The sequence below is a fragment of the Cetorhinus maximus genome, chromosome 5 (assembly GCF_964194155.1).
Source record: "Cetorhinus maximus chromosome 5, sCetMax3.hap1.1, whole genome shotgun sequence".
Classification (NCBI taxonomy): Eukaryota; Metazoa; Chordata; class Chondrichthyes; order Lamniformes; family Cetorhinidae; genus Cetorhinus; species Cetorhinus maximus.
The window spans coordinates 127,427,821-127,444,649 of record NC_135883.1 but is presented as its reverse complement, the minus strand read 5'-3'; the positions used below and the strand labels follow the sequence as shown (position 1 = coordinate 127,444,649).

General features: G+C 39.7%; 1 protein-coding gene across 1 annotated transcript in view; it reads right to left on the bottom strand.

Moving 5' to 3' along the window:
• The window catches only part of lca5 (lebercilin LCA5), a 121,526-nt gene that overhangs the window by 52,030 nt on the left and 52,667 nt on the right, over window positions 1-16,829 (bottom strand). The window contains exons 3-6 of the mRNA XM_078542471.1: window positions 12,699-13,228; window positions 9,739-9,876; window positions 8,708-8,804; window positions 5,278-5,405 (exon numbers count right to left, since the gene is read on the bottom strand). Of these exons, the coding sequence (XP_078398597.1) occupies window positions 5,278-5,405; window positions 8,708-8,804; window positions 9,739-9,876; window positions 12,699-13,228 (893 nt within the window). The remainder of the gene's footprint in view (window positions 1-5,277; window positions 5,406-8,707; window positions 8,805-9,738; window positions 9,877-12,698; window positions 13,229-16,829) is intronic.

The following is a 16,829-nucleotide window of genomic DNA, read 5'->3' as shown; positions in this document are numbered from 1 at the left end:
AGATAGGTATGGGCAAAGGTAATAGAAATACCCCATACAATACTGGTCTTCTGCTGCTGGGTTTGAGGTGTGTAGAAAAGGTATGTTGAATCACAAAAAGTTAGTATGCAGGTACAGCAAGTGATCAGGAAGGTAAACGGAATGTTGCTGCTTATTTCAAGAGGAATAGAATATAAAAGTAGACAGAAGTTTTACTGCAGCTGTACAGGACCTTGGTGAGACCACATCTGGACTGGTGTGTACAGTTTTGGTCTCCTTATTTGAAAAAAATATATATAATTGCATTAGAAGCAGTATTCAGAAGGTTCACTCAACTCATTCCTGGGATAAGGGGCTTATCCTATGAAGAAAGGTTGAACAGGTTGGACCCATACCCATTGGGGTTTGGAAGAATGAGAGGCGATCTTATTGAAACATATAAGATCCTGAGGGGACTTGACAGGTTAGGTACCAGGAGGGTGTTTTCAAGTGGAGTAGAATAAAACTCAGGAACGCAGTTAAAGAACAAGAGATCTCCCTTTTCAGACTGAGAAAATGAGAAATTTCTTCTCTCGGAGGGTTGTTAGTATGTTGAATTCTCTTCCCCAGAGAGTAGTGAAGACTGGGTCATTGAATTTATTAAAGGCAATGTTAGACAGATTTTTGATACACAAGGGAGTCGAGGGTTATGGGAGCCAGACAAGAAAGTGGAGTTGAGACCACAATCAGATCAGCCATGACCTTATTGAATGGCGGAGTAGGTTCGAAGGGTTGAATGACCTACTCCTGCTCCCAAGTCCTATGATCTGCTGACTACTTCCAGCACTTTGTTTTTATTTCAGATTTCCAGCATCTGCAGTATTTTGCTCTGCCCAACAATCTGTTTCTACAATTTATCTCTGCACAAAATCTGTCTCTAATCCTCAATCTCACTTTATCCTGACATTACTTTTCTTCATCTCTCTACTGTTTCTCTGTTCTCTGCAGTTACAATCTGTCAATTCAAACTGATAGTCCCCGTTTGGATAATTTCTCTCTTTCTGTCTCCAACATTTCTCTCTTCCCTGGATCTCCCTCTCTCTCAATTCCCTAATGTCCATCTGTTTAGCTCTCTAATCCTTCTTTTCATCCATTCAATCTCTCGTTTTGATTACAAAAAACCTCTGACTCACCATGAACACTACCAGCACAGAAGGTCCAATGATATTAAATAACATTTTTATGCTGCAAGTCTGACAAATAAGTTATAAATAATTTTGCAAAGAAAATTCTACATCTGAAAATCTACCTAAAAGGCCAGTGAAACAATACAATATGTCAATGCTTTAGTTTATGATGTCAACTATGCAGGCTGACACCCACAAGTTTCCCATATGGCACAATACTATCCAACAGGAAGAGTCATGTTGAATCAATCTCAAACCTATTAGCAGCTGGCTGAGCAAAAGTATTGTAGAGGCTTGCCCATTTTATTCTTGAGAAACGGAGCACAGAATAGGATGAACTAATAAGCATCCCCCAATGTAAAGAGTTTCTTCAGTAAGTAGGTGAGCTCTGCAGACTAGGAAGCCTCTGGAATTAATTTCCTGTCTGTGCCGTTAGCTATTCTTAGCCAGATCAGCAGCAGAAGGCAGAGTGATTGGCCTCAGCATTCCTGGATTAGGGATTAATCAGGACTCCTACTCCCTATCCAGTGACCTCAATGTGTGTGTGTGCATGAATAAACATCAAATGAGGAAAAGATTGGGCTCAACGATGATGCAGGAAGAGCCTCATGAAACTGTCAAAGCTTATGGAGATGAGTACACAATGATGAATGGCATCACAAGAACCCTACTCCGATAAAATGCCAATGCCCTCAAGGGAAAAAGAAAAACTAGCAGGGAAAAGTTGGTGAGAAAAACAAAATAAAGGGAATAAAATGTAATTAAAATGAAGAAAATACACAAATGTATTGGTTGGAACTGCGGTTGAAGGTTAAATCTGAACAAATTATTAAACAGCAATGCACTTTTAGTGGTTGTTTACTGCAACAAAATATTTTTATAAAAATAATTATAAACCCCAAGAGATGTGCAATTTCTTTCCCTTATTTTGTATTAGTTCTGAACAACTGCAACCCAACAGCGTAATGTTCATATAAATAACTGAGCTAAAATTTCTTTACTATTGAATTTGAGAAATGTTAAAATTTAGATCTTTGAAAAAAACCATGAAAGGCATTGATAATGTAGACATTAGAGTGTCAAAAATTTGCAATCACAGAACATGACTAAAAAATTAGCAACTACCATTGCTCACAACGCATTTTTTTTGATAAAGTGTATGAACAGGGATTGTCAACAATAAGAACTCCAATGATCAGATACAATGTGAAACATGCTGCTGGGAATATAGATGAGTGACTTGTGGATTACAGATGGTTACAGTTGATAATTGGGTTAAGATGTTAGATTCACACTCAATTACCCCTGGAAGCTGGAAAAAGGTTTCAGAAGAAAAATTGAAAGCAACTGTTATGTTGACTGGATGTGCTTTCCTTGTAAATCTTGCTTTCTTTTATGTCTATTTAACAGCAGGACAAATTAGCATAGTCAGAGTTTTACAGCATGGAAAGAGGCCCTTTGGCCCATCGTGTCCACGCCGATCATCAAGCCCCTATCTACTCTAATCCCATTTTCCAGCACTTGGCCTGTAGCCTTGTATGCTATGGCATTTCAAGTGTTCATCTAAATATTTCTTAAATGTTGTGAGGGTTCTACTCTCTACCACCCTATCAGGCAGTGAGTCCCAGAAACCCCCACCCTCAGGGTGAAAAAATATTTCCCCAAAGCCCCTCTAAACCTCATGTCCCTTACCTTAAATCTATGCCTCCTGGTTATTAACCCCTCCAATAAGGGGAAAGGTTTCTTCCTATCTACTCTATCTATGCCCTTCATAATTTTGTATATCTCAATCAGGTCCCCTCTCAGCCTTCTGCTCTGAGGAAAACAACCCCAGCCTATCCAGTCACTTTTCATAGCTGAAACGCTCCAGTCCAGGCAACATCCTGGTGAATCTCCTATGCACCCTCTTTAATGCAATCACATCCTTCCTATAGTGTGGCGACCAGAACTGCACCCAGTACTCCAGATGTGGCCTAGCTCATGTTTTATTCAGCTCCATCATAACTTCCCTGCTCTTGTATTCAATGCCTCGAATAATAAAGGCAAGTATCCCATATGCCTTCTTAAACACATTATCTACCTGTCCTGCTGCCTTCAAGGATCTCTGGACATGCACACCAAAGTCCCTCTGATCCTCTGTACTTCCTAGGGTCCTACTATTCATCGTGTACCCCCTTGCCTTGTTAGTTCTCCCAAAATGCATCACCTCATACTTTCCAGGATTAAATTCCATTTACCATTGTTCTTCCCATCTCACCATTGTTCTTCCCATCTCACCAGTCCGTCTATATCATCCTGTAGTCTAAGGTTTTCCTCCTCTTTATTTACCACACCACCAATTTCCGTGTCATCTGCGAACTTACTGATCATACCTCCTGCAATTGAGATATCTTTAAATGCGCCAAAACTGCCTGCATTGTAGTAATGCTGATAAGAGAACAGTTATGTTGCTCAGGCTATGTCAGTTACATGGATGGTTCAAGATTACCAAATAACAAGTTGTATGCCAAACTGGAAGGGCAAGCATATCAGGATGAACACGAGGGCAAATCAAATGATATAATACTATCAACTACTAGGAACATCTCACAGCTGATTGCAGGGCCTGGTGAACAGCAATTTCACATGTTCTGAGAATCACAGTACTGAGCTGAAGTGCCACGAGCAAACAGCTCGTAAATAGCAACTTGTCTAATGTGCAGGAGAGTTCGACTCTCATAGAAGCCTTAACATTCAGCACAATCATCAGAACTGAAAACACAAACTACACAGTAAGGTCCAAAGGGAACAAGCAAATCTGATGCTCAGGGTGCAAGATGATGTCCAAACTGTCTGAAAAGCATCAGGCCTGGAAATGTAAAATTATTCTAAAATGGAGTGCCCAAAATAATTGTCAAGTTCCTCATAACATTTAAGAAGTATTTGGATGAGCACTTGCATGCCATGGCATACAAGGCTATGGGCCTAGTGCAGGAAAATGGGATTAAGGTACTTGTTTGGCCGGTGCAGGCTTGATGGGCCGAAGAGCCTTTTTCTGTGCTATAGACCTCTATGACTCTAAGTTACCTGCTGCATCCAGATGATGAGAAATTCATGGAGCTGTTTGAGCCTCTCCAGAGCCGTTCTCAGGGCTCTTTACTCTGATTGAAGCTGTTTACCAGACAGCTACATCTTTATGGGGGCCCTGAAGCCCTTCCATTAACCAGCGACTCCTTTAACGGCACCAGATCCAGACCCCCAACCCTTCCATAAACCAGCACCTGCAAATTTTCACCATTTCTCAACCTCCCTTCAAAACAACACCATGCAAACTCATCCAGGCGCTGTCACTGCGAAAAGTTGAAACGTCAGCCAAGAACCTTGGCCCTGTCTGCGTGGACAGCAGCCAGATCCAGGCGTGAGGCTGAGTGACAGCTCCCACATCTTGTTACTGACAGAGGTTTTCCAGGCTTTCTGAGATTCTCTTCTCCTCACTTTGGCCGTATTGAAGGCTGTAGTGGCCAAGGGGAGACGGAGTTCAGAAGAAAAATTAAAAAGGTGGAATTCCATCATGCAAAAGTCAATATTTCGCCTTTTGGCATAAACATCTTTCTTGATAACCCAACTCCCACATTAAAGGGCTCTGTCTAGACTACCCCAGGATCTGTGCTCTTAAAACAGCATAATTCCTTTGGGCTCTTCCTTGGGCCATAACCTGAAATCGCGCTTCATTGAAATCTGTCCATTAGTTTTTGAGATATATTGTTTACAAACAAACTAAAAAACAGGGGTGAAAACATTACCTCTGTCCACCTTCAGTGAAGGTAAAAATACAGAAAATTAGAGCTTCTGGCAGTTAATTATTTATCAATTGAGTGTTGAATTGTATTTAGGTGGCAGGCAAAAATTGAGAGTTCATCTATGCTCACATATATAGCAGCGGAATGAAAGAGGTGTTGATGGTGAGAGATGCACAATATGCAATGTGGTCTCCAGTGTTCCATCCTTCACTGCCTAGCTATCTGCATTGTAACATCAATGTCTAGCTTTTCTATCATCATTAGACTTTGCCATCAAATATAACCTACTGGAGTGATACGCCATTGTCCTCAAACATTTTGTAGAAAGCACATGCATTAAAAAAAAAGCATACCTTTTGTGAATACTCTTCTTTTTTCCTCAGTTCTTCTTCACCACTAAAAGCCAGGGGTGGAGTTGGGAACTCTAAAGGTAAGTAGTACTCTTCGGTCTGCACTCCTTTCACAGTGTTGGGCACTGTAGCTAAAGTGTACAGAGAAACAAGCAATAACAAAATAGGTTAAGTTTTTATTATTTATTTAAATGAGTCAATCTTTTCTGGCACTGCACATTGGAGTAACAATCTTCAGTTATTTAAAATCCAGTTTAATCCAGAAAGTGGCCATTTTGGTTTTCCCTCCATAATGGCCTTGCACAACAGAGGCCCTATTTAATCATTTTATATAGATATTAGATAAATCCATTTTACGTTTTTTTAAAAAATGATTAAACAGTATATGAAATAAAATCTGAAAAACTGGTTAATTAATTAATTTGAAGCTTGCAGAGAATTAATTTTTGGCTAGTAGATAGGACAAGTCTGCCTCATTGTCAGCTGGTAGTGTTAGCACTTAATTTTATATTTAGAGATTGCACACACAACAATGAGGGAAACTGCTTCATTCAGCTATCGTACCTGCATATATGCAGAGATGCACTAATCATAATAGCGCTGAGCTCACTCCATTGAGAAAAACTGCAGGTTTCAATGCCCCTCCATGTTAAAAATATTTCAACTCCTACACCATCATTGAGCAAGAATAATGCCTTCAAACGCACTCACGAAGTTTTCAATTCTCAACTATCCCCAAATGGGAGTACGTTTAGAGCCCTCAAAACTCCCCACTTCATGGGTTGTCTTTCACTTCGCCCCAATAGATAAGATTTCAATCCCATCCTCCTGATGAGTAAAATTTCAAGACCATCTCCATTACCCACCACTGCTGTGAAACACCACCACCAACCTCAACCCCCCTCCTTGCTAGTCGCTGTCATAGTTTAACCCAGCCACTGTCGACCAACTTTTCCCCTCTCCAATTCACCATTAGTTGCAGATACCTCTCTCAGGTTTCTTCTACCCCACTTTATTACACATTTGACAGTAGTGCCCGACTCCAATCGACAATACACCCTGAAATGTCCCATTGAACTCCCATGGTAATTACTTTTTTTCGTATATCATTATTGAAGCCATTAGGTTTTAGTTTTCACAGATAAACAAACAACTGCGGAATGCAATTCAAAAATATTAAAGTGCTGAAATTGTTAGAAATTTACTCATCATGTTCCTGCTGACTGAGAAACAGCTTAATGCCACTTTCCAGCTCTTGGTCTGTAGCCTTGTAGGTTACCGCACTTCAGGTGTCTATTCAAGTAATGCGGTGATTAGATCTGGACACACTACTCTAGTTGTAACCTAACTAATATTTTGAATACTTCTAGCATAAGCTCTCTGCTCTTACAGTCTCTGCCTTAGCTAAAGGAAAAAATCCTATATGTCTTCCTAACCAACTTATCTACCTGTCCTGCTAACTTCAAGCATCTGGAGACATGCACTTCAAGGTCCCCTTTTTTTTCATTATTCTATTATTTATTGGATATTCCCTGCCTTGCTTTTCTTCCCCATATGCATTACCTCACACACTTCCGTATTGAATACCATTTGCCACTTTTCTGCCCACCTGACCAGTCCAATAAATCTTCCTGCAGTTTACAGCTTTCCTCTTCACTATCAATCACTCGGGCAATTTTTGCATCAACTGCAAACTCCTTAATCATGACCCCTACATTTAAGTCTGAATCATTGAGATATACCAGACAAAGTGAGGGACCCAGTACAGAGCCCTGTAGAACCTCAATGGAAACAGGCTTCTAGTCACAAAAACACTTGCAACCACTACCCAATGCTTCCTGCCACTGAGCCAATTTTGAATCCAACTTGTCAATTGCCCTTGGTTCCCATGGGCTCTTACTTTTATGGTCAGTCTGCTATGGGAGACCTCGTCAAAACAATAGAAGAACACAAGAAATAGGAGCAGGAATAAATCATGAGGCTCGTCGAACCAGTTCCACCATTCAATACGATCATGGCTGATCTTGGGAATCAACTCCACTTTCCTGCCTGCTCCTCATATCACTTGATTTCTCAAAGATCTGTTCAGCCTTAAATATAGTCAATGACAGGGCATCGACAACCCTCTGATGTGGAGAATCCCAAAGTTTCACAACACTTTTGAGTGAATAAATTTCTCATCTCAGTCCTAAACGATTAGCCTTTATCCTGAGATTGTGCCCGTGTTCTAGATTCCCCAGCCAGCAGTAACAACCTCTCAGTATCTATCCTGTCAAGTCCCTTCAGAATCTTGTGTGTTTCAATAAGATCAGCTTTCATTCTTCCAGAGAATTCCTTCAGCCTCTCATCATAGGACAACCCTCTCATCCCAGGGAGCAATCTAGTGAACCTTCACTGTATTGCCTCCAATGCAGTAATACTGCCTCCAATCCTTCCTTAATATGGAGACCAAAACTGCACACAGTACTCTAGGTGTGGTCTCACCAAAGCTCTGTACAATTGTAGTAAGACTCCTTTATTCTTGTTCTCCAATCCCCTTGCAATAAAGGCAAACATGCCACTTGCCTTCCTAATTTATTGCTGTACCTGCATACAAACTTTCTGAGTTCCTTGTAAGGGTACACCTAAGTTTCTCTTAACATCAAAATTTACAAGTTTCATGCCTTTTAAAACATATTCTGCTTTTCTATTCTTACAACCAAAGTGAATAACTTCATTCTTTCCCACTTTATAATCCATCTCCCATCTTGTTGCCCACTCACCTAACCTGTCTATATCTCTTTTCAGCCTCTCTGTGTCCCCCTCACAACTTACATTTCCACAAAAGGTCTTGCTAAAATCCATTTAGGCTACATCAAACAACGTCACCCACATCAATCCTCGTTGTTACCTCCTTAGAAAAATATACTTAATCAAGTTAGTCAGACACAACCTTCCCCTAACAAATCCTTGTTGACTATTCTTAATGAATGTAATCAAAATAAATTTAGCTTTTTCAGTCAGCTTAACACAGTAGCCTGCATTCAGGGCCGTTTCTCAGGTTTTTTGTTGAGTTGACAGCTTTTTATGAAGCATCTATTAGTTTTTCTAAGTTTTGTAGGTCGGTTTGTTATTGAAGTTAACCCTTGCACAGCAGTATTTGGTCCCAATTCTAATGAGTAAAATTACAAGACAATATGCAATAAATGTCTTGAAAAAGATCTAGTGTTCTGATTTTTAGATCATATAAATTTACTAATTTCTCAGAATGGATGACTTACAAAAAAGTACTTTTTTATTTGCTGCTTGCATCTAAATGAACAAAGCTGCACTTGACATTACTTAAACTCTATATGAAAGGTTACGTTTTATAAAATGCACACAACTTTCACATTCAACTCAATGTTGGACTTGACAGGACCAAAAGCAGTTTTAGCAACAAGGAAAAAAATACCTTTCTTCTTAGATACGCTTTCTGTATCTTTCTTTGGTGATGCTTTGAGTATGCGGTTGGCATAAATATTCTTTACGTCTAGCTCCTTTTTCTTCTCCTGTGAATAAATATGAAAAAAATTAACTATTTTCACATTTTAGAAGAAACAGCCAAATCTCAGCCTACATATTCTTCTCACTAGCCCGACTATCACGTTACTACAGGCACCTTGGCTAGGATCAGCTGATTTAGAACAGTTTCTGACCAGGTCTTGTTTTCTTGGGATATACAGCTAAGCTTCACAAAGAGCAGTGAATGTACTAACTGAGTTACTGGGGATCTCAGCTTTAATGTTAAAAGTAAACTACCCTCGAGTGATTAGATCAGTCCAGGCTAGTTATCTTTCTGCATATTATCTTTTCCCTACATTTTCTTCAGCAGTTACTTTCTGTTGTCAGTGTTGTATGTAATACAGTGTCTGAAATACTCCTTTTTGTCTTAACCATTCAATTAGAATGACAACTCATTTTAATTACAGGGAGTTGTAAGCATCTGGATATATAACTGACAATGGACTTTTTAAAAATTCCACGCTCATTTGCAGCTTTCCCCTGGCCCAAGATCACAGTGATGTTTACAAAGGCTTAGAGTACATCTTGATCAGAAATACTTGCAAATAATAAATAGTTTGAAAAATTAAAATAGTAATTAGTAAACATAAATTCATCATATTAAATGAATTACAATCACAATTTTTCTCCAAATACTCCCTACATTATTTATGAAAATTGATTTGAAGCATGGATGCTTTTTCAGTGCAAAATTTGCATTAGAATAACTTTAATTTGTCTATATATTTTAACAATAATATTAAATTTATTCTGACTGGACAGCTAACAACTTTACTGAAGAAATCAAGGTTTTCCAGCATGTTAACAATACCTCAATACAACAACTTTCATTTATTATTTGAATAATGCCTGTTATATATTGCTGCTAACTGGCCAGAAGAAATTTCCTCCATTTGACAAAGCCTTCATAAGGCAAAGTACCTTTAGTTTAGAATTAAGATGCTGGATTGTCTCCTGGAGATTTTGAACATTTTCCTGAGCCACATGCGTCTTCTTCCGCTCAGAGGTCACTTGCCTAAGTAAGCTGTGGTTGCTCAGCTCCAAGTTTCTCTCTAGCTCCTTAATTTGAGAGATAAATTTAAGAAAATTAACTTTATATTCCATATTGCCTTCAACGTTACCATATCCTTCAAAATAAATTGCTTTAAATGTGCCTGGTTGCACTCAAGGTATGGGTTTCATTTGGGGCAGGATATAATTTTAATTACAATTAGATGTTCCACAAATTGACCAGTTAATGCAACAAGCACAAAAAGGTTTGGGGAATTTGTGCTGGGTTCCTAGCTGGGAAGGCCAAGGCCTTCCTGTAATCCATTAAAAAAAGGTCTCATCCACAGGTTCAGCTGATTATTCAACTATACAATATTAAAGAAATTGGCTTTGAACAAAGGTCAACTCAGAATTTATGAGTGCTCAGTGCTTCTGCTGTGCAGCAGGAAAAATAATTTCCTTTGGGAATCTGGGAAACAGGTCCAACTCCAGATTTAAGGGGCAGGAGAAGATTGCTGTTTTATGGACAGTTAATTTTCAGAATGCTAAAATTTGATCATCTGCCTTGCATGCAATGGATCTGACATTTCTACTATAAATCAGAAAACAAAGAATAATATGCTCAATTGCACAAAAAATAAAAACTCTAGCTAAATTTGGACAATTTCTTCAGGACAAATATTTATCTGGCCTCAGCCTCCTAACAGGATATTTGAGGAGATTTGTGAGGAGATAATGGAGGAGATTTCTAATTGAGGATTTTTTTTTAAAGTCCGCTTAATTCAACAAAAATTGTATTTTTGTTAATACATATGAATATTACTTCAAGTTCCATGCTGGTACAATATAGGTGTTTAACGGAAGTAGGCTACAACATCGAATCGCTTACTCACATTTATTTTTTCACAACACCACTGGCCGCAGCTGTCACCGCAACTTACCTCATCGGGGTCAAGTCATTGTAAAAACGATGATTGAACTTAGGATCATCCTGACAGCTTGCTTGGAATAAGGACAAACATGTGAAATTCAAAGGGGGAGAGAGAGGGGGCAGAGGGAAGAGGAGCAGGGGAAAGCAGGAGATGGGGAAGAGCGGGATGGTTGAGATGGAGGAGGGGGTAGGGAGCAACAACGGTGTGAGTGCAATAGGCGCAAGGAAGAGGCAGGGGACGGAAGGGATATGCAGAGGTATGGGGAAGTCATGGGATGGAGAGGGTCAGGCAGTCTAAGTGGAGAGAAAAACAGAGTTGATGACACTTTCCCAGAACTGGGAAACGTTGGAGATGTAACAGGTTTTAAGCAAATACAGCAGCGAGGAGGAGGAAGGGGAGCAAAGTAAGGAACAAAAGAAAGGTTTGCTATGGTAGAAAACAGAAGAGGTTCATGCTTGTGGACTGAACAGACATGTTCAGCAAAGCAATGACCCAGGTGATGAAAGGGTATGGACTACATCACCTGTGCTTGCAAAGGAAGGTGTTGAGAGAAGGAGACTGGGTGTTTTGGGAGTGGGGGGGGAGGGGGCAGCAGTGGGGCGACTGAAGAGCTGGCAGTGTGTCGTAAAGAGATTAATCCCTTTGAATTACTGAAGCCGAATGGGAGAAAAACATGCGTTTGGTGGTGGCATCATGCCAGAAGTCACATAAAATGATTCATTGAATGTAGTGTCTAGTGGGTGGAAGGTGAGGACAATCCCTTTTGACAGTTATGTATTGCTGCCTTCCACATTATTACAGACCTTCCTTTTTTGTTCTTTCTCTCTGTTTCTCTACCTTACATGCCTCTCTATTTTCTTAAAACTTATTAGGTCTGTAATATCTCCTAAATAAAAAGTAATAGGCCTGAAAAGTTAACTCCGCTTCTCTCTCCACAGGTGCTGCCTGGCTGGCAAGTATTTCCAGCATTTTCTGTTTTATTTCATAGGATTTACCATCTCATTGCAGACATCCTTGAAACACAGTTCTGTAAATTAATTCTTTGCAAGCAGCTGTCCTAGCAGACTAGATCACAATACAGTGACATTTGTGCTATGCGAGTTTGTCCAAAATGTATTACATCATGTGATTTGAATTGCAATGACACTGGGTTTTCACCTCATTGCCTAATGTTTGTTGTCAAAAATAGAGTGAGTGTTTCAGTTCTTAATGGTTAATGCCAATCAGGACAGGTACTTTTGTTAGTATTGGCTACTGAGATTGAACAAATGAATCAGCTTTCCCACAAACAATTTGTTCCCAACATCTCATGGGAAATTAGGGATGGGCAATAGGTGCTGGCCTAGCTAGCATCACCCACATCCCATGAAAGAGTAAATGAAAAAAAAAATTTAAAAAGATATGCAAACTCCATCTGGGCTTCAGACACACTCAGTGTAGTCAATGTCCTCATTGAGTCAAGCCCCAGCTTGATAGTCCTGTTAGGAGTTTTCAACATTAGAACCAATAAAAATGTCTAGTCAATTTTACTTGTGATTATTCAAAGCATTGTTCAAAAGTGAAGAACAACTGTCTGATCTAGAAGATGAGAGAAAAAGTTGAACATTTGTGCTGTTCTTTTCTCAAAGTACATAGCATCGATGAATCCCAATGACAACAAGTCTTATGTACATGTTAAACTTGTAACATAAGATTAAATGATTTAAGATTTCCGCTTTGGAGCTACTTCTGGTCAGGCTTCATCATTTGAGCAACTCTAAGTTCATTTAATTTCTTGTAAATCCCCAGTGACAGATCTCAAATTGATTAAGCAGCACATATGAAAACTCAGTCCCATATCAGGTCAGCACCCAGATTCACCTCCCTACAATTGAAAAAAATCGGTATTGGTCCATTTCACCCCAAAATGTCAGCTGAAGAACAGTAATGGCAAATATAACAGTCTCGCAAAAGCATTACCTTCAATTTTCTTTCACTCTCTTCCATTTTGATTTCAGCTTTGGCAAGTTTCTGTGCCAGTTCATCTCGTTCCACTAAATGTTTGTCCTCTGAAAGTTTCTTTAATTTCTGCAGAGAGCTTCTGGTGCGAAAAAGTTCCTCCTCGGTGTCTTTCAATCGTTTCTCAAGCGCTCTTTCTTTCTCCTTCGATTTTCGAAGTCGTTCTCGAAGTACCCTAACCTCATCATTGTGATGGGATATGAGCAATGAAATCTCATTTTCTGTGTCCTCAAACTTATTGAGGGCTCTCTCTTGTCTGTACTGGAGTCGCTTCAGAATTTTGTTTTCCTTCTGCAAATCCTCCAATTTAGCCTGCAATTCTGTAACCTCATTTCGTAGTTCATTAATTTTCAGCAGCCTGGCAGATAACATGCGTTTGGTCACTAAGTCTACCTCTTTGTGAACAGATTCTTTACTTAAGCTCTGGGTCCGGGATCCCCAACAGCGACTACCATGGTTTGCTGGTTGCCTGGAACTAGATTTCCCATTAGCTGCAAAGAACAATGAAAGTATAAGTAAACTGAAATTTGATCAAATTAAGACAAAAGCCTCGTTAAAAAAGGGGCAACAGATCATTCAAATATCCACATTAACACAGCCCCAAACTATTATCCACATATGCTTAAACACTGTACAAACTCTAAAATTAATAGAGCTAAGCAAAGAACCTTGCATCAGCTGAAAAAAATTCAAGTTATAAGCAAGTGACAAACAATGCCAGAATTTCTGACATATTTTCAGCTAAAATCCAGTTAAAAACGTGAAAGGAAAACAATACAATTTAATGTTTAGTCAACATATTTATATGAAAAGTATTCAACTCCTAAAAGTCCAAGTGTGAAGTTCCTAAGTGGAAAAATATAACAAGCAAAAGAGGGAGAATTGATACTTGTGTCTGGAAGGGGAAGCTTCAATATTATTTAGCCGTCTCATTCTTAATGCAATCTAAAAATGCATCACAAGCAAAATAAAATCACAGAGCTCCTCATTTTACCAGACATTGTTTTGAGTGCAACACTGAAGGTACTGCAGCTCACTGCCGATACGATACTTTGACAGTATTCACTGGATGTGTAAGACCATGAGAAGACTTGTAAAATGGCAGTATTTTAATTATTCAAGAACATGGGGTGTGGTAAACCAAGGGTGCATTTCATTAAAAAAAAATCAAAAATGTAAACAAAGTTACTGCAGTTTCAGTAAAAACAAATGTACTTACGTCAGCTAAAACAAATCTCCGTAAAACACTGCTTCCATAGTCATGCTGCATTTTCACTAAAAGGACTCCAACTGTATCTCTATGACAACACTATTGAGATTCAGCACATACAACATGTCATGCCAACAAGAATACAGCTGCCATCAAATGCGAAATGAAGGTGAGGTCACTGAAAATACTCTCCATCTAATCATGCTGGAAGACAGTAAAAAATTCTATCCAAGGAAACATCTGTACTGGCCAGTTAAGTCGGCCAACTTCAGATGGCTGACAATAGAGACGCCAAAATTAACCCCAGCATCACTGGGTTGAGGGAGGGTGATTAAGAAATAGAAAAGAGGTACATGGAAACAAACTAAAGAGAAATTTCATCTTGTTGCTTTCTAGCGGCCCCTACTGATAAACTAAGTATATCAACATTGTTTGCAATCATAAAATATCAGTGCACAGTATACATCAGTATAGATTTAAAAAAAGCCACTCAGATCAGCTGGAAAAAGGCTACTACATACTATGGAGCTAAGTTATGCCCTCAGTGAGAAATGGAAGAGACGGCAGGAAGAAAAATCAAAATCTACCATAAAAGTTGACGTACTCCCATTTAAAGAAACAAGCAGTTCACAACAAAATGAGCTGGTACATTGATCTTTGCAGGCTTCAATACAGTATAGAAAGTTCAGTGAAGTTTCTAGAACACCTACAAATTAACTGGCAAATTATTATCAGGTAAAATTCTCTCTCAAAACGTGTTCCCAAATGGCCTGTTTTATATAGGATCATAATTTTCTTTGGTTGAGTGGTAAACTACTTACTACTAATACTTTAAACACCTCTGTCAATGATTTACTCTCTCTGGCTCTCTCCATTTTTCACAGAATTAGAGAATTGTTACAGCACAGGAGACCATTCGGTCTGTCATGTTTGCACCAGCTCTCTAAATGAGCAATTCACTTAGTGCCATGCCTCCGCCTTCTCCCCATAACCCTGCACATTCTTCCTTTTCAGTTAACAGCCTAATTCCCTTTTGAATGTCTCTATTGAAACTGCCTCCTCCACACTCTCAGGCAATGCTTTCCAGACCCCAGCCACTCGCTGTGAGAAAACGATTTTCCTCGTGTCGCTTTTGCTTCTTTTGCCAATTACTTTAAATCTGTGCCCTTTTGTTCTCAATCCTTTGATGAGTGGAAACAGTTTCTCTCTATTTACTCTGTTATGGCTCTTCATGGTTTTGAATACCTCTATCAAACCTCCACTTAGCCTTATCTTCTCCAAGGAAAACAGTTCCAACTTCTCCAATCTATCTTCATAACTGAAGTTCTTCATCCCTGGAATCATTCTAGTGAATCTTTTCTGCACTCTCTCCAATGCCTTCACATCTTTCCTAAAGTGTGGTGCCCAGAACTGGACACAATACTCCAGCTGAGGCCGAACTAATATCTTTTACAAGCTCAACATAACCTCTTTGCCCTTGTGCTCTGTACCCCTATTAATAAAGCCTCGGAACTGTATGCTTTACTAACCGCGCTCTCAACCTGTCCTGCCACCTTCAATGACTAATGCACCAGATCCCTCTGCTCCTGTACCACCTTCAGAGTGGTATCCTTTATTTGATATTATCTCTCTATGTTCTTCCTACCAAAATGTATCACTTCACATTTCTCTGCATTGAATTTCATCTGCCACTCGTCTGCCCATTTGCTAACTTGTCTATGTCCTTTTGAAGTTCTACACTACCCTCCTCACAGTTTACAATGCATCCAGGTTTCATTAATATATATCAGGAAGAGCAATGGTCCCAACGCTGACCCCTGGGGAACTCCACTACAAACCTTCCTCCAGCCCAAAAAACATCCATTAACCACTACCTTCTGTTTCCTATCACTCATCCAATTTGAATCCCTGTTGCCACTTTCCCTTTTATTCCTGGAGCTATAACTTTGCTCTCAAGCCTGTTGTGCAGTAATTTATCAACTGCCTTTCGGAACCCCCCAATGGGATTGGGGATAGTGTATTGAGATGGATAGAAAACTGGTTGGCAGACAGGAAACAAGGAGTAGGAATAAACAGGTCTTTTACCGAATAGCAGGCAGTGACTAGTGGGGTACCGCAGGGATCGGTGCTGGGACCCCAGCTATTCACAATATATATTAATGATTTAGATGAGGGAACTAAATGTAATATCTCCAAATTTGCAGATGACACAAAGCTGGGTGAGAGGGTGAGCTGTGAGGAGGATGCAAAGATGCTTCAGTGTGATTTGAACAAGCTGAGTGAGTGGGTAAATGCATGGCAGATGCAGTATAATGTGGACAAATGTGAGGCTATCCACTTTGGTAGCAAAAACAGGAAGGCAGATTATCTGAATGGCTATAAATTGAGAGAGGGGAATGTGCAATGAGACCTGGGTATCCTCGTACACCACTCGCTGAAGGTAAGCATACAGGTACAGCAGGCGGTAAAGAAGGAAAATGGTATGTTGGCCTTCATAGGCAGAGGATTCGAGAACAGGATACATATCTTGCTGCAATTATACAGAGCCTTGGTGAGACCACACCTGGAATAGTGTGCGCAGTTTTGGTCTCCTTATCTGAGGAAGGATGTTCTTGCTATAGAGGGAGTGCAGCAAAGGTTTACCAAACTGATTCCTCAGTTTGGGATTCCTCTGTGACTCACCCAGAGAGTGATGAGCCTGTGGAATTCGCTACAACAGAAAGTAGTTGAGGCCAAAGCATTGTATGTTTTCAAGGAGTTAGATGTAGCTCTTGGGGTGAAAGGAATCAAAGTTGGATGATCAGCCATGATCATAATGAATGGCGGAGCAGGCTCGAAGGGCCTAATGGCCGACTCCTGCTCCTATTTTCTATGTTTCTAAC